Source organism: Nicrophorus vespilloides, unplaced genomic scaffold (assembly GCF_001412225.1).
Source record: "Nicrophorus vespilloides isolate i.1.1-1 unplaced genomic scaffold, Nicve_v1.0, whole genome shotgun sequence".
Classification (NCBI taxonomy): Eukaryota; Metazoa; Arthropoda; class Insecta; order Coleoptera; family Silphidae; genus Nicrophorus; species Nicrophorus vespilloides.
Genome location: NW_017100088.1, coordinates 1711918 through 1733097, shown reverse-complemented (window position 1 = coordinate 1733097; position 21180 = coordinate 1711918). Strand labels below are relative to the sequence as shown.

At 36.2% G+C, this 21180-nt stretch overlaps 6 protein-coding genes across 10 annotated transcripts in view; 4 read left to right on the top strand and 2 right to left on the bottom strand.

The window, feature by feature from the left end:
- The window catches only part of LOC108567418, a 30348-nt gene extending 22885 nt beyond the window's left edge, over positions 1-7463 (top strand). For 3 of the 4 annotated variants that reach the window (XM_017927868.1, XM_017927866.1, XM_017927867.1), the window contains 5 exons: positions 3502-5823; positions 5940-6095; positions 6150-6447; positions 6511-6754; positions 6815-7463. In XM_017927868.1, coding sequence (XP_017783357.1) covers positions 3508-5823; positions 5940-6095; positions 6150-6447; positions 6511-6754; positions 6815-7229 — 3429 coding nt within the window. In that variant the 5' untranslated portion in view covers positions 3502-3507 and the 3' untranslated portion in view covers positions 7230-7463. Of the gene's footprint in view, positions 1-3501; positions 5824-5939; positions 6096-6149; positions 6448-6510; positions 6759-6814 lie in introns of those variants that run through there. The other variant, XM_017927869.1, reaches the window with a different exon arrangement.
- Positions 7464-7472: 9 nt separating this feature from the next.
- Positions 7473-10269, bottom strand: LOC108567421 (sideroflexin-2). 2 transcript variants are annotated; one of them, XM_017927875.1, is made up of 7 exons: positions 10166-10269; positions 9862-10099; positions 9476-9798; positions 8423-8621; positions 8072-8364; positions 7968-8015; positions 7473-7916 (listed from the first exon to the last, which is right to left on the bottom strand). In XM_017927875.1, the coding sequence occupies exons 3-7, from the start codon at positions 9796-9798 to the stop codon at positions 7805-7807; spliced, it is 975 nt and encodes a 324-aa protein (XP_017783364.1). In that variant the 5' UTR covers positions 9862-10099; positions 10166-10269; the 3' UTR covers positions 7473-7804. The 2 variants fall into 2 exon arrangements, with proteins under 2 accessions (XP_017783364.1, XP_017783360.1); XM_017927871.1 differs by having other exon boundaries at positions 9476-9801; positions 10166-10267.
- A 273-nt stretch (positions 10270-10542) lies between these two features.
- LOC108567420 (PWWP domain-containing protein 2A-like) lies at positions 10543-14931 on the top strand. The gene is made up of 6 exons (XM_017927870.1): positions 10543-10783; positions 10866-11177; positions 11372-12237; positions 13403-13822; positions 13939-14126; positions 14188-14931. Exons 2-6 carry the CDS (start codon positions 11035-11037, stop codon positions 14356-14358), a joined length of 1788 nt encoding a protein of 595 aa, XP_017783359.1. The 5' UTR covers positions 10543-10783; positions 10866-11034; the 3' UTR covers positions 14359-14931.
- Positions 14932-15870: 939 nt separating this feature from the next.
- Positions 15871-16761, top strand: LOC108567381 (protein PBDC1). The gene is made up of 3 exons (XM_017927800.1): positions 15871-16059; positions 16121-16219; positions 16275-16761. Exons 1-3 carry the CDS (start codon positions 16057-16059, stop codon positions 16635-16637), a joined length of 465 nt encoding a protein of 154 aa, XP_017783289.1. The 5' UTR covers positions 15871-16056; the 3' UTR covers positions 16638-16761.
- Positions 16762-16874: 113 nt separating this feature from the next.
- LOC108567382 (60S ribosomal protein L26) lies at positions 16875-18073 on the bottom strand. Its single transcript, XM_017927801.1, has 4 exons — positions 17997-18073; positions 17581-17771; positions 17334-17474; positions 16875-17085 (listed from the first exon to the last, which is right to left on the bottom strand). The coding sequence occupies exons 2-4, from the start codon at positions 17746-17748 to the stop codon at positions 16942-16944; spliced, it is 453 nt and encodes a 150-aa protein (XP_017783290.1). The 5' UTR covers positions 17749-17771; positions 17997-18073; the 3' UTR covers positions 16875-16941.
- A 209-nt stretch (positions 18074-18282) lies between these two features.
- LOC108567387 (short/branched chain specific acyl-CoA dehydrogenase, mitochondrial-like) lies at positions 18283-20057 on the top strand. Its single transcript, XM_017927806.1, has 7 exons — positions 18283-18381; positions 18441-18573; positions 18626-18726; positions 18799-19005; positions 19056-19226; positions 19280-19588; positions 19646-20057. Exons 1-7 carry the CDS (start codon positions 18358-18360, stop codon positions 19958-19960), a joined length of 1260 nt encoding a protein of 419 aa, XP_017783295.1. The 5' UTR covers positions 18283-18357; the 3' UTR covers positions 19961-20057.
- Positions 20058-21180: the final 1123 nt, after the last annotated feature.

The window sequence follows — 21180 nt, the reverse complement described above, 5'->3', positions numbered from 1 at the left end:
GTTTCAAGAAAATTGTAACAAATTTCAGAAACTGTACTTAAATAATATAATTAAAAAAATCAAAAAAAGATGAATTTAAACACAAGAAAAAAATCAACAAATTTTGATTCATGAATCGTGAAATTAGAAAAATTACAACAAATTTTTTATGTTTTCTTTTCACTTTTATTTTATTTAAAAAAAATATTACAAGGATGAAATTAGTTACATAATATTTTACTTAATGAAACAAACACATATGCTACTCGACCCAGTATGTGCAAAAAAGCCACTTGGATCAATCTTACTATAATTTAAACCAAATTGTTACATGTTACCTTCTCAATTGGAAAATACAAAATTACACACAATTAACAAATCTTAGATTTTAGAATTTTCCAATAGTGAAAGTTAAGTTAAAGTTAAATTGTACAAATGTTAAAAAGTCCAAGAAAAATCATTGGTGACAATTTAATGAACAGAAAACTTACCTTAATATTTACAAATAACAATAAATTAATTAAAATATTCACATTTAAAATCTAAAGACTTCAGACCAGATGTATTTTCACTAAAAGTAACTAAATTTGAGGAAGTCCCAAGGGCATAATCTTTTGAATGAACCCTAAAAGACGACGAAAAAATAGGAATTCCACCAGAATATGTCTTCTTTTTTATGATGTACAAACAGCAGATGTGTAAAAAAAATATTTTTCAAAATGACCCAGATTTTCCCAACTATAAAAGGAACTTGTTTTTACACAAATTCTGTTAAGCATCGAGAAAAATTGTACAATGTTCAGTTCAGATCCGCAAATGGTTGCGGTCTAGCGTTGCGGACCATATTTGGTGAAGACGTTATAAATATCGTTTACTTAACTGAACTTGCAAGCATTTACTTGGAAATAATCAATACGTAATAAAGAGAATCTTCAAAAGAAAATATTATATTGAATAGAAATCGATGAATCGTTTTATTGTGCAATAGAAATAATAAACAAATCGTGACTGCGCGAAATAATAGAAATTTATTATTATATAATTATTGATTATTGTATAAAAAAAACAAGTTTTTTGTTGTAAGCTGCAGGTATCATAATAAGAAAAGAAAACTTAATGACTCGAAGAAATTGGATCCGTTTATTGGAACTAAAGAAAAAAAAATGGAGCATCAATTACAGCGGTATTTAACTGGTTTTCTAATTTGGAAAGCGGATTTTTCCCGTACTTCGAACCGAAGAGATGAGTTGAAGATGACTTATATATGGCAAGGTCGTGGATTCGCGTTACCAATTGCCTTTTTGGTAGAGCGTCTCGGAAAAATCGCGTTAGTTTGGTTTGATTGAATAACGGCGATCTACATTCCGGTCAAATGTACCGTTCAAAATCGTACTATATAGTATTCGAATACGACGCGCATAAGAGGAGCGTCTTTTGTATTTCCTCGCATTTGAAACCTCGGATGCGTCGACGAGATTCCACGCACATTGTACTTTCGACCCATTGACCCTAAGAGTCTTCGAACCTTCGACATTGACGGAAACTTTCGCTCGATCGCCGAATTGAAAACAAGCAGACAAGAGCGAATCAATCTGCTGCTTCTACCATCTACCATTCTGTGTAGCAATTGGTTTGACCTAAAGAGGATATCGTCCAGAACAGGACGATTGCAGAATAGAACGACTGTTATTACAAAGTAATAATTTGTCACGGTGCTGAAGCGCTGCTCTTCGCCGTATCCATGCAACACTGTCCATATAGATTTTTTTTTTAATTTTACACCGTCGTTCTTTACATGCAGCTCGTAATTGTGATATTCGAAGGTTAAGGTTGTAAAGTATCCAAGCGGTCATTGTTTCGTAAAGAGGGATTGTTGAGAAACCGTATACATGCGTTTTGTCCAGCCGTTTGTTCAACATAATAATTATTCTTTTTTGTACAAATCTGACGACACAGATGTATTTTTGTTGTTGTTCATAATTACATCGATATCACTACGAGTAAACCTAACGCCAAACGATCATTACATCTATTTATAGAAAATAAGCACGCAACAAAAGATTTCCTTAAGGACATCTGTAAGGTTCATCTTATTATCTAATTAACAAATTACACCTATTAAGCAACATTGTTTTAATACGTAGCTTCCACACTGACAAAGATTTACTTAATAATTTTTAACATTTCTTAATACTTCAATAAAAAATAATCTCAAAATTTGTTTGAAAACCTATAGTATTAAATTATTTATTTTTTCAGTTAGTATTAGTATTAAATAATTCACTATCCTTGCACTTGGTTTGTTATGGAAACGGAACAGAAACGTACCATGTGACCATTTCTATAAATATAATCAACCGCAAAGTATGTGCATAAGCACGTTTACCTTATCATAACAAAAATATGTACTTTACCTGACAGAAATTCCACACATTATTTTTAAACTTTTCCAACTTAAACACAATATTTTTCAACATAATTCGATTATTTCTATTGAAAATAAAATGTCAAATTTTAGCTCTTAAAATTGATTAAAAAAATATACTTTCATATTTCTAATCTTTTGATAATTACATTAAACATTGATTGTTTGTTATGATTGTTTGCTTACAAACAACTATCGTCATTTGTAATTTACAAACAAAGTGATTTTCTTATTATTGCATTATTCTCATTGACGATTGTAAACATAATTAAAACACCTTGATAAATCCAATTCTAATAAACTATAAGAATGTTTGTATTATGCAAGTTCTTGTGCTTGTTCCAATATTGATTTGAATTATAATTATGTCTTGGATTTAGGTATGCAGCATACCATTTAATATATTTGGATTCACCTTGCGCAATCCTCTTGCAGCGTTAATTGATGTCCGCTCCGAGTTGCAACAGCGAATCCTTATTGGTACCGCGATGGTATAATAAGCAAACATCAAGAAAACTGCATAGGATTGCGTAACGCCGTTCGGCAGGATTTGATTGTTTGTGCAACTTGATTGTCTACCATCTCCGAGATCATGGAAATAAATCGTCGGCTTTGTGTTACTTTCACTTCTGTTCTGGTCAATAACTCCGACAGTGTAATTTATTAAATAAGGACACAGACAACATCTAAGTTTTGCATAAATACACTCACACACATGTATGCATATCATAAATGATTCATAATGGATTTCGCAACGCATTAAAGTGTACTTCATTTACGTTCATCGTTTTCCCTGGTGGTGGACCAAGAAAACGAGCGCAAAGTAAAAGAACTCATCAATGAATCACGACCGTCTTTTATCTCGGTTTAAGCGAGTAGCAAATCATATAGTCGGCTTAATGATGATGGCAAACACTCATTTTTCACAAAGAGATTGGTGCTAAATATTAGTCGAACAATGCAACGAAAAACCGTAATTCTTACAGTTTATTATTCCCGTCTTAAAAATGAACAGTTTTGTTTAACTGTTATTACTTTTGTGTAACCCTTTTGCTTATGCAGAAAAAATAATTGTGATTCTCTTTTTGGATTTGCAGATCAATATGTCAGCAATATGTCAGAATTTCGTTCAGAACGCGTGGAAAAAAGACCTCTGCTCCAACTGCTTCAAATCGAAGGATGAGCACATGCAAAAGGTGAAGACCGTCCAACTGTCGATAAGTAAGAGCGTGGAAGGAATCATCCGTAGCCAGAACAAGAAGAAGCCTAGGCGCAACGTGAACTTTAATAAGCAGCTATTCGAAGTCATCGGTTATGGCGGAGAAGATTGGTACGAGGGCGAGGAGGAAGAAGAAGAAGAAGAAGTTTATGAAGAATCGCAAGATGATAGCGAACCAGATGAGGAGGACGATAAGGAACTGATAAGACTGACCAAAGCTAATACCGATTTTAACACGAACTCTCTCAACGACGCTATAGAAACGAAGAAATCCTATGCCCAATTGATGCTCGGAAAACCGCAGATGGATTCTGAAGGACGTAAGCAGACGCTCCTGGTTAGTGTTACACCTTTCGGGCAGGACAACAAGAAGTCGAAACCGATGTCGCATATACCGATAGCTAAGAACAAAGATAATTACGACAATAAAAACGTCGTCTTGACTTCATATTCGAAGAACGACGAGAAGATCGAAAATGAAGAGAAATCATTGTTGGATGAAATATCGGAGACCCTCGAGAACAGCGTAAATCCCATTCAGATCATCAGCAGAAAGAAGATCCAGAAGGAAATAGTATTGAGTATTCCGGATGTTGCGAATAAGGAAAATATTGATGAGAAACTCAACAAGTCGGTTATTGAAGAGAAAAAGAAATCTAGTATTCCTGAGAGGAAAAACGGCCTGACGAGGAATCCAGTTATCAAACGCGATGATAAACCTGTCATTTACCAAACGGCCATAACCAAGATCGAGTTGATGAACACAAAGAACACAAAGATCACCAACGAGAGTTTGAAAAAGGAAGAAATCAAATGCGAGACGGAATCAGTCACGGATGATAGCAGTATTACTAGCAGCGGAGAGGAGAGCGCCAAAGACGATTCTGACAGCGGAAGCGATTTGAAATACCAGAACGTTACGTTCTCGCAAAGCCGGGAATTGGCTGGTGAACCGGACGGAAGAGCGGATCCGGACGCTAGCGAACCACCTGCTCTTCCTCGAACACCTCCACCAAATGTGGATCCTCTTCCAGAGAAGCCTAAAATCCCCAGCAAACCATCCACGATAATGATCAGGAAGCCACCTATCATCACGCACCAAATAGAAACACAAAACGTGATGACCACCTTCTCCGTGGAAGCTAAAACCGAAGAGAAGACAAAATTAACCAAACAAGATTCGAACGGATCTGATGTTTGCAAGATTTCGAATAAAAGGAAAGCACCGAAACCGCCTTCCGAGGAGATTATGCAGATCTACACGCGAAACCCGGCGCCAAACTCAGATTCCCCGGTTGTTCGTGAGAAGGAGAAGAGAGAACGAGCATCGATTGGTCCGAAGCTCGTGAGTTCAATGAGCAATTATAGCCAGAACGAGCTAATCGTTGAATCTTCGATCCCGGAGCCTGCCCCGAGACGATCTCTTTCACTTTCCACCGACAGTCTTGCCAGCAACGACGAGAGGAAAAAGGAAAAGGCTCGTGGTCGCTTCTCGTTGAAAAAATTCCTTCGAATGGGCTCAAACAAGGATCTGCATAAACTGCCGTTGGATGCACGAAGCGCCGAAGATGATCTGAAGCCGAGACTCGTGATTGTTCACCCGCTAGATCTGAACAGTGGTAAAGTAGAGGTTCTTAAGGAGCAAGATTATGCAACGCCTCAGTACACCTCTTACAGAGGAGCTAAGCCGCCTCCACCACCTAGAACCTACGACGAAGTTAAACCTAGTTTACCGCATCCACCTAAATCCGCTGAGATTCTGAACAAGCACAAGAACTTACAAAATCAACGAGCGCTGGCCAAGAAAACAGATACAGTTTACGCTAACATCGGCGAAGTGCGTTCGGCTATAACACCTAATAAGCCCCAGAGGACCGCTAGCATGAGGGAACGCGAGGCTCAGCAGCAGCAGCAGACAAAACCGCAGCCGCACAATTACGAACCAATTGATTTAAGGAACAAGGATACCTCTTCAACAGAAAATGTTTACGATTACATCAACGGTCGCTCCAGTTCACCAGAGTACGAGTCCTGCAAGAGTCCCGTATTGAAGCCTGTTAGATCTGAGTCCAACGTCGACGTTTCCAGCGATTACTACAAGTACAGCAACATCCCCAGGACAATGTCTTTGACGTACTGTGGTAGCGAAACCGAATCCGAGATTTATTCGCCATACAGCTACTATGGAAGCGAATCAGAGGTAAGATATTACTTATAATTGGTACGACTAATACTACTACATTATTTTTTCACATATTAAAGTACTTTTCTGTTCTAATCAAATGTAAAATAATATAATTAAATTATTTCTTTTAGATTGCCGAAGATGATCACGATTGGAATAGCACTGGTGGTCGCACGCACAAGTTGAGATCTCGCAAAGGAAGAAGTATAGTTCACAAGAATCTAGAGGACAACTATGGAGCTGTGGTAATCGCAAACCATGAGGCCTTGGCGCAAGTTCTAGAAAACGTAACTACCTTAATAGTCACCCTATTCTCAATCTAATAATCCTCTTGTAATCAGATACAACAAACACCGACGATCCTACCAGCGCTGAGAGGTTTGAAATCAGCTGCGAATCTTCGATGGAGCGATTTCACCATAAAGGCGACTTTGGCCCCGTTAATGGTCGGCTCGAGAGCCTTCCATCAGGCGATGTGGGGTAGCCAGCATGTAACGCTGGTCATCAGTTCCGGTTCGGTGCCGACGAGTCCACTTTCTTTGGGCACATTTAGTTTACTTCCGATCACCGAGTTCAGCGATCTAATTCCCATCAAATATCTACCGACGAAAGCGACCCAGGACATCAAGCATTTGCAAGGTAATCATTATAATCGAACGAATGAAACCGGTCACCCGATAGAACTTCGTTTTGATTTCACAGCTACGGTAGCCGTGTTACCATGCATGCAAGTGAACACAATACAGACATTCAGCGAGATGCTGAAGCTGAAGAGTAATGGCGAAGAAGTCTGGAAGGACGTGTGCTTCGTCCTGCTTCAACTGGTCAATGCGTTGAAGACACTCCAGGCCCAAGGCATCGAAGAGCTGCCTCTGTCGTTAACGAGCTTCGTACTCTGCAAAGAAATGGACAAGGAAGCTCATAATAGGTTATTCGTATTGCAAGGGTAAGTTCGACTTGGAATACGTTTACAAAAGATAGATCTAAAGCAATTATATTATTTTAGCTTGGGCGAGGATATGAGCTCGAAAAAGGAAGAGGAGAAATTCGGTACGCTGTGCATGTGCGTGCTGACAGCATTGGATCACCTGAACCCCAACGCGAAACTCGCACCTTTACTGCATTCTCTGCTTAATACAGAAAGAGCCATCGCCTTGACCCAGGTGAAATCCATCCTGGAGTTCTCACTTTGGGGACCTAGCGATGTGGCCTTAGGTTCGACAGTACGCGAACGCGAATCCGCTCTTCAGAGATGGCTGGACCTTCAACGAGCCACCGTTCTGCACGGCTTGGTATGCGCCAAAGTCCATCTCACAGTATACGAGGAATGCCATCTCCTTTTCCTGGTGCGAAGCAACGCCCGAATGATGTGCGATGCCTCCATGCTCCTCGAGTCGACCAAACAGAAACTCGCCCATTAACCAATGTTTGCCAATTTGTATATTCTCTCTTCGTTGTTATATTATTCTTATATATATTTTGTAAATATTTATATAGTTTGGGTTGTAACATGTATATTATCTTTAAATTAGTATTAGAATTTTTTAAATATTTACGAAAGTGGCGCTTCCAGAAACGAAAACTAGCATAGCATTTATTTTTCTCGTTTATTTTTAAAAAGGACAAAAAAAACAATTAACAACTGACAGAAACATAATAATAATAAGAAGTTATTCAGTGTAAAATATTACATTATTGCTCCTCTCGTTTATTACTAAATTCAATTGAACAACGTTCGAGCTATTGCGTATTGGAAATCGTGCATATAAACCAAGACAAGTGAAAACTGTATAAAATCGTTTCGACCTGCTTACCGATATTTCCCGTTTCTTACCTTATTGTAAATACAATAAATAAATAGTTCTTTTAAAAATCAAATTATTGTCTAAATAAAAAGCAATTCCACCGTTACATTATTTTCCCTACCGATTACTATTTTGGTCCTTCGCTTGGAAGGACTTATTCGTCTCGCACCTAATCATGGCTTGCAGTCCAATTACAATCCCTTATTGAAGTAAATCCGCTCAGGAATGTTGTTGTTCGTGTTCTCCAACATCTGTTTGTACGCTTCAGGTTCAAGCCACTCCAACGTCGACGTCTTCAATGAGCTGCAAAAGACGCAATCAGATTTCGATTGTATGGCATATCAACAAACTTACCATTTCTGCGGGAACAGACCGCACGCAACTGGTACCATGAATATTAAGCTGAAAATTATTGGCTTTAATGCATTGCTCATCATAGAGAGTAACATGGAACTTACAATCCACCGACGAACATAACTTGCATAGGTGCATGCAAATATGTGATCCTCTTCATCCACGCGTACTTCTCCAACCTTTCCATGATCACAGGGAGGATCAGCATGCCTGGTGCGCACATAGTGATCCTTGACATGATCACCTGAGTTATGCCTTTGCCAGCAGCCAATTTCGATTGGCCTACAATGTTGTTTTTGTCGTCGACAACATCAATGCCACTCATCCATTCAGCTTGACGCATCAATGGAATATTTACACAGTTCGCAGCGGCAACGGCGGCGAATGGGACATACCTCTGAAACCCTTGCAAATTCAGAACGCTGTTCCAGAAACAAATACAGATCCAAACGTACCTGCATGAAAGGACCTGCAGTTTTCTGCAGGTAGGCTTTGTATCCCAAAGCTGTGATCATCGCAGAGGCCGTTGCTGAAACGTAAGCTATTCCCAGTTGCGTCGTGGAAACTTCAGACTTAGCGTTGCGATTTGTGAAATTGACCAGTGCGTTGAAAGACTGATTCACCCATTGCCAAAATACAACTGCTGTGCTAGTTCTGAAACAATTAAAAGAAAATACAATTACTCGTCAATATTCGTATTATTGTAAAAGTATTGGCATTTTATTTGTTTCCGTCCTATCAAAATGTTAGATACTTGACACATGCTTAACACGTATCAAAAGAATTTAAACAAATATACATAGAATTTCAGAGGCCACCAATCGCGTCATAGCGAAGATGAAAATATTATTAATAGAATTATACATGTAATTAGTGTTTGTAAACACACATGAAATCTTCAAAGCTTTAGCAAAAGAAATATATTATAACTTCAAGATTGCTTTAAATAGTATAAACTTACAATACAAATATAAATAAGATATATAAGATAAGATATGTAACATAATATATACTGACAAATCATTAATATCCAATTTATAATACTTTAATAAGTAGATAGTTTAGAAAAACAACATTAGTTAAAACAACAAATTGAGATTTTCCTTTGAAACAAGTAATTATGTTTTATTTTAATATGATTCTTTTGCTTTTTTTATGAACAGTTGTTTGATAAAATATTATTATTTCGATTTTTCTTGAGGTAAGTAGTATTGATTTTAGATTACGCCCTTTTATATAAACGCCATTTTCATTTCCTTCCCTAAAGGGTTACGCCACTGACATAATAATTTTCATTAATATAGGCAACCCAACTTGACCGCTTCCAAAGAAAAGATAATAGAAGTTTTAAATTTAAAAATAAATGATCCCATTTCAACGTTGCGTTAATGTCAAGAAGAAAACAACATTGATAAATATTGCGTTTGCGACGCATCAAAGATTATGAAACAAATACACCAGTTAGTATTGATTTCTCCATTTTTAAGTGGAGATAATTATTGACTGACCTGTAAAATTGTAGCATAGCACCAGTGAGTAACATTCCACCAGGGACCTGGAAGGACATCCTTCCAAAGACATTTTGCCTCTCCCCACTGTCCGGATGGAAGGCACTCTCATACAACTTCTTGGCATAGATGACCTGCTCATTAGTGGTTCCCTTGGGCTCCTTCCCTAGCCTGTACTGTTCCACCAGAATCTTGGCCTTGTCCAGTTCTTCATCCTTGACCATACATGTCAAGGGGTCAGTCACCCAGAAGAAGTGCTTGAAGCGACCAATGAAGGAGCTCTGATCCCACAGAGGTTCATCTATTTTAATTCTTTCAGGCATCTTCTAAGTAAATAGGGTCGAGTTTATTAATAACTACAATTGTGTAACGCGCTACGAACTCACTTCCTGTTTCTACTACCTTCCTTCCGGTCGATGGTAGCACACTGGTCAATTGAAGAGTGAATGAAAGGTAACAATTCCGTTCCCCCCAATATGGATCTACAACAACCCCCACTATGCACCGGGGAATACCATTGGATTTTCAGTTGATCTCATGCCTTTAGCAGCTGTGTTACGCGCAATACAGGAGCGCACAGAAGGCCCGGCTGCCAAGTTTCGCGGGAATCACCCAATGTGACCGCTAAAAATACCGAAAATATTATATAAATAAGTCATATGACTTCCTCGCGATCCATAGATCGTTCACCTTGACACTAATTGAGTATATCTCTTTGTCTGGTATATTGTCAGCTTGACAATAACTTTGCATCGATCCTCAAATGCGTATTTCATTTATATTTTTCTGACCGCAACCACCTTGCTTGTAAATTAACTTATCTAACTGACAACAGTTGACATAGTCATGGCCAGTCATGGCATTCTACATAATTTTATGCAAACATGTTACAATGTTACATTGTTAATCATCGTCAAATAGAATATGTTAATTGTAAAGTTACAACGATTATTACAAGGATCTTAGATCTTATGTAAAGTAACACATTTTAAGTAATTAGTTACAAATAAAATATACTTGAAATATATTTTAGGCATTTATACGTTGATAAAGGATAAAGGCAATTGCGATAAAGAGAACTACGTTAAGCGAAGTATTACTGTAATAATATTTGTAGTGGCATTTTGATATTGTGATTTCTAAATTTGGAATACACCTGGGTCACTTCCTCGAGACTATGCTAAGACTGTCTCGAGGGAAATGATGGAATATGCACATGATTAATGAGGTTTCGTGGGTATTTTTGGCCGGACAAAATGGGAAGACGTGGCAACGTTGCATAATATTGGTGGTGTTTCGTGACTGGAGGTTAGGCGAAGCGATTCCCATGAATCGCACTGAAAAATCAACAATCACGAGTCGGGGATCGATAATATTTGTATTCTTTCAGGAACCGAGGTCGGCCCCAGAATTGCCGCGCTCGGTGTTCGCAAAAAAGCCTCTTTCAGGAAGAACCGGATGGGATGCGGATTTGGCGCTCGTCCTCCTCGCTCAGGAGCATCGACGCAATATATTTTTATCCACCTATTCCCGATCTATGTGTGCGTGAATGAAATATAATGGCGGACTCGGACGATATTCATTTGTTAAAGCAGACTAGGATCTCCGTTCTTGTCGACGAAGCCCTGCCCGATATCCTTGTTGTCACCTACGAATTTGGCTTGAAAATATTCAAGGGAGTCCTCCTAGACTCCACCAAAAAGTAAGTCCCTGTCTATTCGCCTCATTCAACATCCCAATTCGCAAATTTGATGTTTGTATTGTACAGTTCCACTTATATCACAAACAAATTGCTGCATATGAATCAGCTACAATTAACACACCCATTAAATCATTGAGTAATAGAGGGATGCTGGCTACACCAATGAATATTAACAAAATACATTCGTTTTGTAGAAATTTACCATGCGGTGTGGCAGGTCTGAATCCTGCCTTCAGTGTACCATCAAAAGCACCTGCCACAGCAACAGCCGCAGAGGATCCCCTTTATTCAGTAAACCAAAGATATGCATACACAGACCCTGCAAATGTTGTCAAGAAGAAGAATGTCATCTCCTCAAAGTACAAAAACAACAAGATGACAGTACGGCTAAGACCTAGGCAGGTGCTCTGTTCAAAATGCAAGGGTATATGCAATGAAAATTCCGAGAATGTGACAAGGAAACGGAAATCCACAGAAACCATCCTATCCCCGCCAATCAAAAGGAGCGCGAATGCGCCCATAACCAGGTCTGTGAACACGGTGCTGAGCAAGAGCAAAAAGGCACCAGAGATGAAGAGGACGCTGATACCAAAAGCGCCGCAAGAGCAGATCCCGACCGCTCTCAGTGGAAATGTAAATAAAATCAATATAGATAATAACAAGAAACCTTTAGTTACTGTATCGAATTTACCCCAAACTTGTGATAATGTTAAGAGTAACGTCGACAATATGAGCCATTCCCCGCTCGAGAATGCGGACGCGAATGATGTTGTGCAGCAGCTGGCCGAGTTCAGGCGCAACCTGCGGAATAAGAAGCGATGTGATGAACACAATAACCAACCGGAGCAGCAGACCACGCCAAGGACTATAAAGATATGCTACGGACCTCAGGGAGAAGGAACGGTGCTGAAGATACCCGCTCAGATCGAGAATCTGAACGTTGAAGATGATCTGGGCGAGAACGTGAACGTCGAGGAGAAGGAGACCAACAAAGCTGCCAGGAAGGCGATGAAGAAGGCCAAGAAGGAAGCAAAGAAGAAAGTCATTGTTAGTTCACCAGGTAACATTTCGTTTGCCTTATGCTTGTTTTTCGTCCATCTCCTAGAATTCAGTCTTTACCAAAACATTTAACAACAATGTAAATAATATTATTAAAACATTGCAGTGTACATTGTAAAAGTACCGATGTTTAAAATTATTTTCATAAATATGACTGCAATGAAAATGAATGATATAAAAGTCACACAATCTTTGGGTTTTCAAATTACATATAAAAAAAATCATTCAATAACAATGTCAACTTGTTATTTATAGAATGCACACGGTTTTCTAAGTAAAAGCATTCACGTATAAAAAAATCTCGTGGCTAATAGCCTGTTTTTAAGAAAACCCCCTAATTAATGCTATACCAAACTTTATTTATATAATCTAATACAAGTTTTTTTTACATATTAGTAAATTAATAATTATCTCATTAGATATTTTAATAAGTTGACAATTACGCTTTTATATTTACACGATTTAGTATATTATACATACATTTATTTTTTAAAGAAGTTCTGAATACTTTAATAGGGTTATATGATCGATTATCGGAAAGGAAAATGAATTTATTGCATGACCTCTAAATTTCATACTCAATGTGTTTATGCCAAGCACATTAATTATGTAACGTTTATTTTCTACTAACAGGATTTTATTAATAATTATGCAATTTAATTTATGTAAACATTAATAACAGTTTTAAATGTTACACTTGTTTACATAAAACTGTTAAGTTCATTAATTAGTATGAGCAGCTAAATCAACAGGTGCCTTATTTACGAGTATTTGAATTGTATCTGCATGGTTTCTAAATGATTACGTATTAACTAATTACTTAATTTCAAATCTGATAGTATCATAATTAAAGCTACAATAAAATGTATTAATATTATTTCAAATACAAACTCGCTTTTCGCATAAGTATATAATATAATTAAATCGCTCTCTTAATAATTATAAGTAGGAAAAACAAGATTTATTTAACTAACATATACATTAATAGTTATTTATTTGCAATCTACTATAATTATTTATAATAACTGAATTTGCTAAAACGCTCAAAATAAAACAAGTCTAGAGGGTAGTCAAAATCCATAAATAATTTTAAACATGATGTGCATCAAATTGTTTATTTATTATAGTTTATCTTGCATTTATATTTGGAATTCTTCTGTTTTCAGACCTCAGCGCGTCCAGGTACGGCGGATCATCGCCTAGGTACACGGTGGGTAGTGCTTCGCCTAGACATGGGCTGGGTAACCATTCGCCTAGGTACGTCACTGCCACGGCTTCGGAGCCGACCACGCCGAAGAAGCGGAAACGCAAGTTGAAGCATAAAAAGAAACATCGCGAGGACAAGGATCGGAAATCATCAAACAAGGACGGGGACGAGGAACCGTCAAAGGAGCCCTGTCTTACCCAAAAACTATCGATAAACCTGAAACGCTTAAGTACTTCGTACACGTCGTGCTCCAATGATAAGACTGATGACTGTAGCTCCGATGAGAGCGAACAAGTGCCGGACTTCCCAGAGACGAATCCCAGCGTGCTGCTGAGGCTGCCGTCCTCACCTGCGATCGGCAACGCTTCGGGAATCGATGGTAAAGGCCTAACCAATTGTTAAATAGCACACACAAATACAAAAAAATTATATATATATAACAAATCAAATCAAACAAAAAGCAAACAAACAAAACTGTTCACATGTATCACGCAGGATGTCGCATGACAGTAGGCGAAGTGGTTTGGGGAAAGCTGCCGGGATTCCCCTGGTGGCCAGCAAGGATTTTGACGCTATCTAGTTGCGAGGGCGGCGACTGCCAAGCTCACATCTCCTGGTTCGGGTCAACGACCTCCTCGCTGTTGCAGTGCAACCAGCTGTGCTTGTATTTAGATAATTTCAAAGTAAAACGCGTAAACCCGCTCCAACAGACTCTCATAGCTTTAACCGACTTTGGTTTTATAGGTGTACTATGACAAAAAGAAGCGAGGACCATACAAGGAAGCCATTAAACAGGCCACCGACGAGGCCCGACAAAGGGTGGATCAAAGCATCGTCGTGTCTCCAGCCAGGAGTATCGTAGCTGTAGTCCCGCCAGCGCTGGCTTCACCGCGCGAGATCAATGTTACGTCGTAGAGAAATCATTACAGATCGATCACTCACTCACTGCAAATATTAATGATAACAAAGTGAATTCAATTTAGTGCTTTAAATTATTATAATTGTTTTTCTTTAACGTGTATTCACGGTTTAGGCGAACGCTATTTGTTTGATACATTTGTTTCATGTTATTGTTGGCATTTTTTTTTTCGTTGTTGGTTCAGGCACTGGTTTGCATTATTCAGACGGCTTTTAATTCATTCTTGCAGTAATTTGTACGGATTTAAGTTTAGCGTAACACAGGCAGATGCGACAAAACAAATAATATATACACAAGAATAACAAAAAAAAATACAAAAGAAAAGTAAGGTATTCCAAAATATATTTTGTGATAAGTTTAGCGGAATTAAAGGTGTACATATACAGATTTAAAACAATACAAAAAAATATAAAATTATATATATATATTTAAAAATATATTGATGAGGGTTGGACGGAGAGAAATACGGGGATTAAAACAACCAGTATATATCTATATATATAAATGTATTCCTAAGAAAGCGTGCTGGAATTTATGATTCAAAATGAAATTTGTTTATACTGTTATATATACATATGTTCTTCTCTATTTATTTTTATTACTTTACATTTCATTTTAATCATATAATTGTTTTATATATACCGACGTATATACATAAAGAAAATATATGTTACGAGAAGTGCAAATACATACAACTTTTTTTTTATATATACAAAAACAAAATGGTAAAGCAAGGAACTAAATGAAGTATCTTTTAAATAATTGATAATATAAATAATCAATATATCTGTGATTTTCTTATGTGTAGATAATCTAGGTCTGTAGTCACTTGTATATATTTAATAAAAATTTGGTATCTAATTGTTTTCAAATTAAATAAGTCTCATGATTCTAACACATTTCCTTTCATTTCATTTTTTGTTTCCTTCAATTTCTATGTTTGATCCTACTTGATTACAATATTCAGTTAAAGTCTTTTTTCTGTAACAATTCATCTATTTGGTAACAGTTTCTTTAATCCATCCAAGATTTATCCGTGACAGATATTGCTTAACTTTCTATAACTGTTGAACTTTAATCACAAGTTTTGATGTCAAATCACACATTCTTGTTATATTACATTGCACGTTTCTAATAAACTCATTATAAACAATTAATTGCAGTAAAATGCAATGAAACCTTGATTGAAATTTTTAGCTTCTACTATAATAATTGAAATAGAAATCAACTACAGAAATTCTTATATTTAATCAACAATTAGAGAGATATATGGTGGTATTAATATAACGAGAACTGTTGTTAATTATATATCTTATACAGAATAAAATTTTAGTTTATGAGAAAAACTAATCTATTTTGCTATATATATATATATATTTATAATCGTTTTCAGCGTGTTGTAATTATCCAGATAAACATTAATCAGAGGAAGGAAATGCCGGTCGTGTTATATTATGTTTTTCCTAGTTATAGGCAGTTATTGGTTAATCTGTACTTGAGTCCATATCAGTATCAACCGAGTTACTTAACATTATCTTACCAGATTAACCAGAGGTTGAAAATACCGGTTATGGCGGGCTAAAATCAAATTTATTACCAAGTTGTTGGTTAACCTGCATGTCAAAACCGATTGTCAGTGTCAAACGAGAATTCTTTCTTACCACGTGTGTTTATTTTTGCGTCTCCTATCCAAAATGGTATTTTCTTTAAAATGCATAGATTTTATTGAACATAATCTAATTGCGTATGGCTTTGTAGGATGTACTTTCAAGACCCGCCGAAGAGTTCGAGAATGATTCCCAAGTCGAAGCTATGTGGGCTATGAAAGCCTTTGAACATGCAGAAGTTTACTTCAATGTAAGTACATTCTTCTTGTACTTATACACCACTACTACAATCATATCAATTTTAGATCATATCATCTGTCGACCCTAAACCTTTAAAGCTCACACCTTTTGATGACACAATCTACAAGATCTTCAGAGAGGAGTTCAGTGATTTGAATATTGTCCAGTTGAATGAAGATGAAATGAAAAGTCCTGAGGGTAAAATGAAGTGGAGGAGTTTCTGTGAGCGCTTCAAGAAATTCGTGGAGGACTACAGCTTTGGCACATTGATAAGGGCAGATGCAACAAAAGATTATACACAAGAAAATTCCATCCTTGTATCCAGAATACAATTCTATGCTATTGAGTTGGCGAGGAACAGAGAGGGTGTAAATGATCCAATCAGAAGAATCTTCAAAAGGGAAAAAAAAGATGATCTGAATGAATAAATCTTGATATTTTGACATTTCTTTGTTTGCATTAGCTTTAAGTTTAATTTATGAAATATTCACACTAATTTTTCTACTTTATCAAACAATCATTCATTTAAATTAAATGCATATTTTTATCCAACGTTTTTTTTTCTTGTCCATTTCCCAAAAAAATGATATCAACTATACAATTACAGTATTGTTTTTATTCAGAAATCAGTCTTTCAAGAGGAAACCATATGTATAACGAAGTTATATAATAAACTTAATATTTATTTTTTATTAAATATTTTTTTATTGTATTAATATAAAATACAAAGAATTAAGATGCATCAACAGCGGCGGCAGATGCGGTTTCTTCGGTGTATTTACCCTTGTCTTTGCCCAATGCAGCCAAACGTCCCTTGGCTCTGCGGTCAATGATCTTTTTGCGGTCCTTGTCCATTTTCAATTTGACAACAACAACCTATAAAACAAATAAAATAGTTTTAGTACACTGATCAAAGAGAAGAATATAATGAAATTGATTTATTATTGTTTTTCAGAGCCTAATTTTTCACCAGATTACAAGTGTAACATAAAGCATCTGCAATCACTAAGAAAACCTTAGGTCAAGCATTTGCAATACGTTCAAACCTTGTCGTCTACGAATGGTTTATGATCATCATATCAATTTTGCTTATACTGTGTTATATTTATCAAATTTTAACTCACTTTGGAAGGGTGGATACCAACGTAAACACTGGCGCCATTAGCTTTTTCACGTTGAATCCTTTCAATGTATACAACGAACTTCTTCCTGTAAACTTGGACTACTTTGCCAACCTGTTGGCCTTTGTAATGACCACGGACTACCTAAAACAAATTTCATCTCGATTAAGCATAGTTCCAGCACAGACAAAATAAATATGTTTTCAAGTGTATTAAATTGAATATTGGGATAAAATTAATGTGAACTTACTTGGACTTCGTCGTCTTTACGGATTGGAATAGCACGAACGTTGTATTTTTGTTTCAACTCCTTGGACAGAGGGGAGGACATCAACTTGCGCCTAATGTGAGAAGGGGCATTGAAATGCCTCTTCCTGTTCTTCCTTCTGGACGAGGTAACACATTTGTTGAATTTCATTTTGCTAGCTGTCTGTAAGAAGCCTGAAACAGAAGTGAATTGGTAAATCACAGATCAAAACAACACCGAATGTTTAGGTTATGGTAGCACTTCGACAAACACAAGGAAAAAGACTATGAAAATATTCTCGAAAAATATTAATGAAACATAAAAGGAATAAGTATACTCCATGAGATAAACTTACTGTTGGTTAAAAATACTATAAAACTAATGGGATGGTTGAGGATTTTGTTGTAAATTCTACATACCTACGACAGCGACGCAGCTTCGAACCGGAAAGAGAGATAAACAGGGAAAAAGAGAATGGCAGGTTTACCATTTCCCCTGCCATCATTTTTTGGAACTAACCGGCGCCAAATTTGAATTTCACTATCACTCAATCACCTTGTAAGCAGCAATTAATTAATTAAATTAAATACGAGTTTGTACAGCAATTAAATTTAATAGCTAAAACAAATACCATTAATATAATAATCAATTTTTCCGCAGTTTTTGAGAAAAATAAAAATAACTTGATAATAATTTATATATTCTTAAAATATACGAGTCACAAGTTCATTTGGCTGAAGGACGTAGAGTAGCTGGAAACACTATCAAATTCAGATCAATATGAACTGTTTACGTAAAATTACCGTAAGTCACTTAGATAATCTCCGTTAAATTGCATCTTTAATTAATATTTTTTTGCGCAGAACACACTTAAGCCAAGTAAGCTTAACTTAAGAAGCTTCTCGGTTACTTCTCAGCTCAAAAAAGATGATTCTGCTACAACTCATTTACCTCTTTCTATGCTCTCAGAAGATGAAATTATGATGAAAGAGACAGGTTTATATATTATTTTATTTAATTTATATCGTATTACAATTGATCATTTCAGTTGCTAGATTGGCGAAGGAACAAATTGGACCGTATGTTAAAGAAATGGAAGAAGAAGGCAAATTCAAGAAACCAGTTCTGGACCTATTGTTCAGTAACGGGGTAATCACGTTTTTTCGTTGTTATGCAACCAAACGTACACAAAATAAACAATAATTCAAATTATTGTTACAGCTTATGGGAGTTGAAATACCTATCGAGTATAACGGATCCGGATGCAATTTCATGACGACTATTCAGGTCATAGAAGAATTATCCAAGGTTGATCCAGCTGTTGCTGTTCTTGTAGATATACAAAACACATTGGTAAATGCTGTTATCATGAAGTTGGGAACCAAGGAGCAAAAGGAAAAATACTTACCTCAGTTGGCTACTGGAATGGTTTGTTTAGTATATTTGAATAGTTGTAGGATGTTACATTATATTTGTAGGCAAGCAGTTTCGCCTTGTCGGAAACATCTTCAGGAACAGATGCTTTCGCTTTAAAAACTATCGCCAAGAAGGATGGTTCTGATTACATCTTGAACGGTTCCAAAATGTGGATTTCCAATTCAGACGTTGCTGGATTATTTTTGGTGATGGCAAATGCTAATCCAAGCGAAGTACGTGATTAGATACATCTTTTAAATGGTTCTCAACATGAACTTATGTTTAGGGATATAGAGGTATTACGTGTTTCCTCGTGGAGAGAGATACACCCGGATTCACTGTGGCTAAGCCGGAGAAGAAGCTTGGTATTTGCGCTTCCGGTACTTGCATGTTGAACTTCGACAATGTTCGCGTTCCGGAGAGCGCTATCCTGGGCGAATTTGGCAAAGGGTATAAATATGCTGCAGGATTCTTGAACGAAGGAAGGATAGGTATTGCTGCTCAGCAATTAGGTATTGCTCAAGGTTGTCTGGATGCCACGATACCCTACACCTTGGAGAGGCAACAATTCGGAACTCCCATTTACAATTTCCAAGTAATACCTGAATTAAAGATATATATGACATTGATTGATTCGTATTTTTTTTTGTAGGGAATGCAACATCAAATCGCTCAAATTTCGACACAAATCGAAGCAGCTCGTTTACTTATTTACAATGCAGCGAGACTGGTGGAGCAGAAGCAACCGTTCACGAAACAAGCCGCGATGGCAAAATATTTTTCAGCTGAGGTGGCACAACAGACTACCATCAAGTGCATCGACTGGATGGGAGGTGTCGGATTTACCAAGGACTTCCCTCAGGAGAAATTCTACAGGGATTGTAAGGTTGGAAGCATCTATGAGGGAACCTACAACATTCAGCTGACAACAATCGCTAAGCATTTGAAAAATGAGTACAATAACTAAAACTGATCTCTCGCATTATAAATTACTTCCGCAATTGGAAGGATAAGTTTTATTCCAAAATGAGCTGTTTTTATCTACAAAATATAATTAATTTTAAATATCTCATTCTTGTAGTTTTTATTATTTACATTAGTAACAATTCTCAAAATTTGATATACATTTTTGACATTTAAAATTTAAGCATTGTATGTTGCCTAATAAATGGATTTGAAATGAAATATACGTACAGTGGAACCTCGCTTAACGAGTTTAATCCGTTCCAAAATTTCTGGATTTTTACTTGTATAGTGAAACATATTCAAAAATACACATAATATGTGTACACAAGTTTTAAAAACGATGAAGCGAAAACAGGGACTTCTCTTCTCATCGTCATTCGTTATGCGAAACATCGCTCGTTAAGCGAGATTCCACTGTATATTGGTATTCTATACCAGGACAAATATATTGCAGCCAGGTGGCTGCGCCGGGAGAATAAAAAATATCGTGGATCTTTAGTAAAAATCTTATAAATTATATTATTGGATATTATACAGTAAAACCTCGTTTAACGTTTTATCCATTCTACTCCAAGCTGTATATATTATATTAATGAATGAATTAACGGTTTTTTTCGTTTAGAAAAGCATCATAAGAGGCTTTACTGTATACATATTTCGTGAACGAAATGAAGTAAAACAAGTAAAATATTCATTTTCTTTATTTACAGGAATAATATTACAAAAGATTATTTGTTTTGTTTTTATATTTTCTTGGTTTTTTATATAAATAATATATCTGCAATATCAGTGAGGTTTCATCTCTTCAATTACTATTATCATTAAAAACATATTCCTTTGCTGTTACAACTTTGGCTTCCGTTTCTTACATTCTTATTTATTTGTTAACCATTTGTATTCCAACAGTGTGTTGTTTCCATTCCAATCGTCTGTATTAAATATTATTAACTTACAGTTTATCTGTCCTTTCTTCATCATCTTCTGTTTCGTGTATTCATTACTACATACACTAAATATATTTATGTATACTTTTTACGAAATTAAATTAAATACAAATAAATAAACACGAAACGTAATCGTACAAATACAGTTTCCTTGATTTTCGTTTTTTTATATATATAATAAACAATTACATGTATACATTATATAAAATGATTTTATCATCTGCCTAAGAACGTAAGAAACTAACAATAAATAATACATTCTGTTTAATTAATAAAT

Coding starts and splice junctions, on each gene's coding strand:
- LOC108567381 (XM_017927800.1), top strand. Junction 16,220..16,274: donor ATGCAGAAGTTTACTTCAAT/GTAAGTACATTC, acceptor TATCAATTTTAG/ATCATATCATCTGTCGACCC.
- LOC108567382 (XM_017927801.1), bottom strand. CDS start 17,748: ATGAAATTCAACAAATGTGTTACCTCGTCCAGAAGGAAGAACAGGAAG. Junction 17,475..17,580: donor GTAAAGACGACGAAGTCCAA/GTAAGTTCACAT, acceptor AATTTGTTTTAG/GTAGTCCGTGGTCATTACAA. Junction 17,086..17,333: donor TTGGTATCCACCCTTCCAAA/GTGAGTTAAAAT, acceptor TTTGTTTTATAG/GTTGTTGTTGTCAAATTGAA.
- LOC108567420 (XM_017927870.1), top strand. CDS start 11,035: ATGGCGGACTCGGACGATATTCATTTGTTAAAGCAGACTAGGATCTCC. Junction 12,238..13,402: donor AGTCATTGTTAGTTCACCAG/GTAACATTTCGT, acceptor TTCTGTTTTCAG/ACCTCAGCGCGTCCAGGTAC. Junction 13,823..13,938: donor CAACGCTTCGGGAATCGATG/GTAAAGGCCTAA, acceptor TGTATCACGCAG/GATGTCGCATGACAGTAGGC.
- LOC108567421 (XM_017927875.1), bottom strand. CDS start 9,798: ATGCCTGAAAGAATTAAAATAGATGAACCTCTGTGGGATCAGAGCTCC. Junction 8,365..8,422: donor CTGCAGGTCCTTTCATGCAG/GTACGTTTGGAT, acceptor CAAGGGTTTCAG/AGGTATGTCCCATTCGCCGC. Junction 7,917..7,967: donor GGTCTGTTCCCGCAGAAATG/GTAAGTTTGTTG, acceptor CGTCTTTTGCAG/CTCATTGAAGACGTCGACGT.
- LOC108567387 (XM_017927806.1), top strand. CDS start 18,358: ATGAACTGTTTACGTAAAATTACC. Junction 19,006..19,055: donor CTCAGTTGGCTACTGGAATG/GTTTGTTTAGTA, acceptor TTATATTTGTAG/GCAAGCAGTTTCGCCTTGTC. Junction 19,589..19,645: donor CTCCCATTTACAATTTCCAA/GTAATACCTGAA, acceptor TTTTTTTTGTAG/GGAATGCAACATCAAATCGC.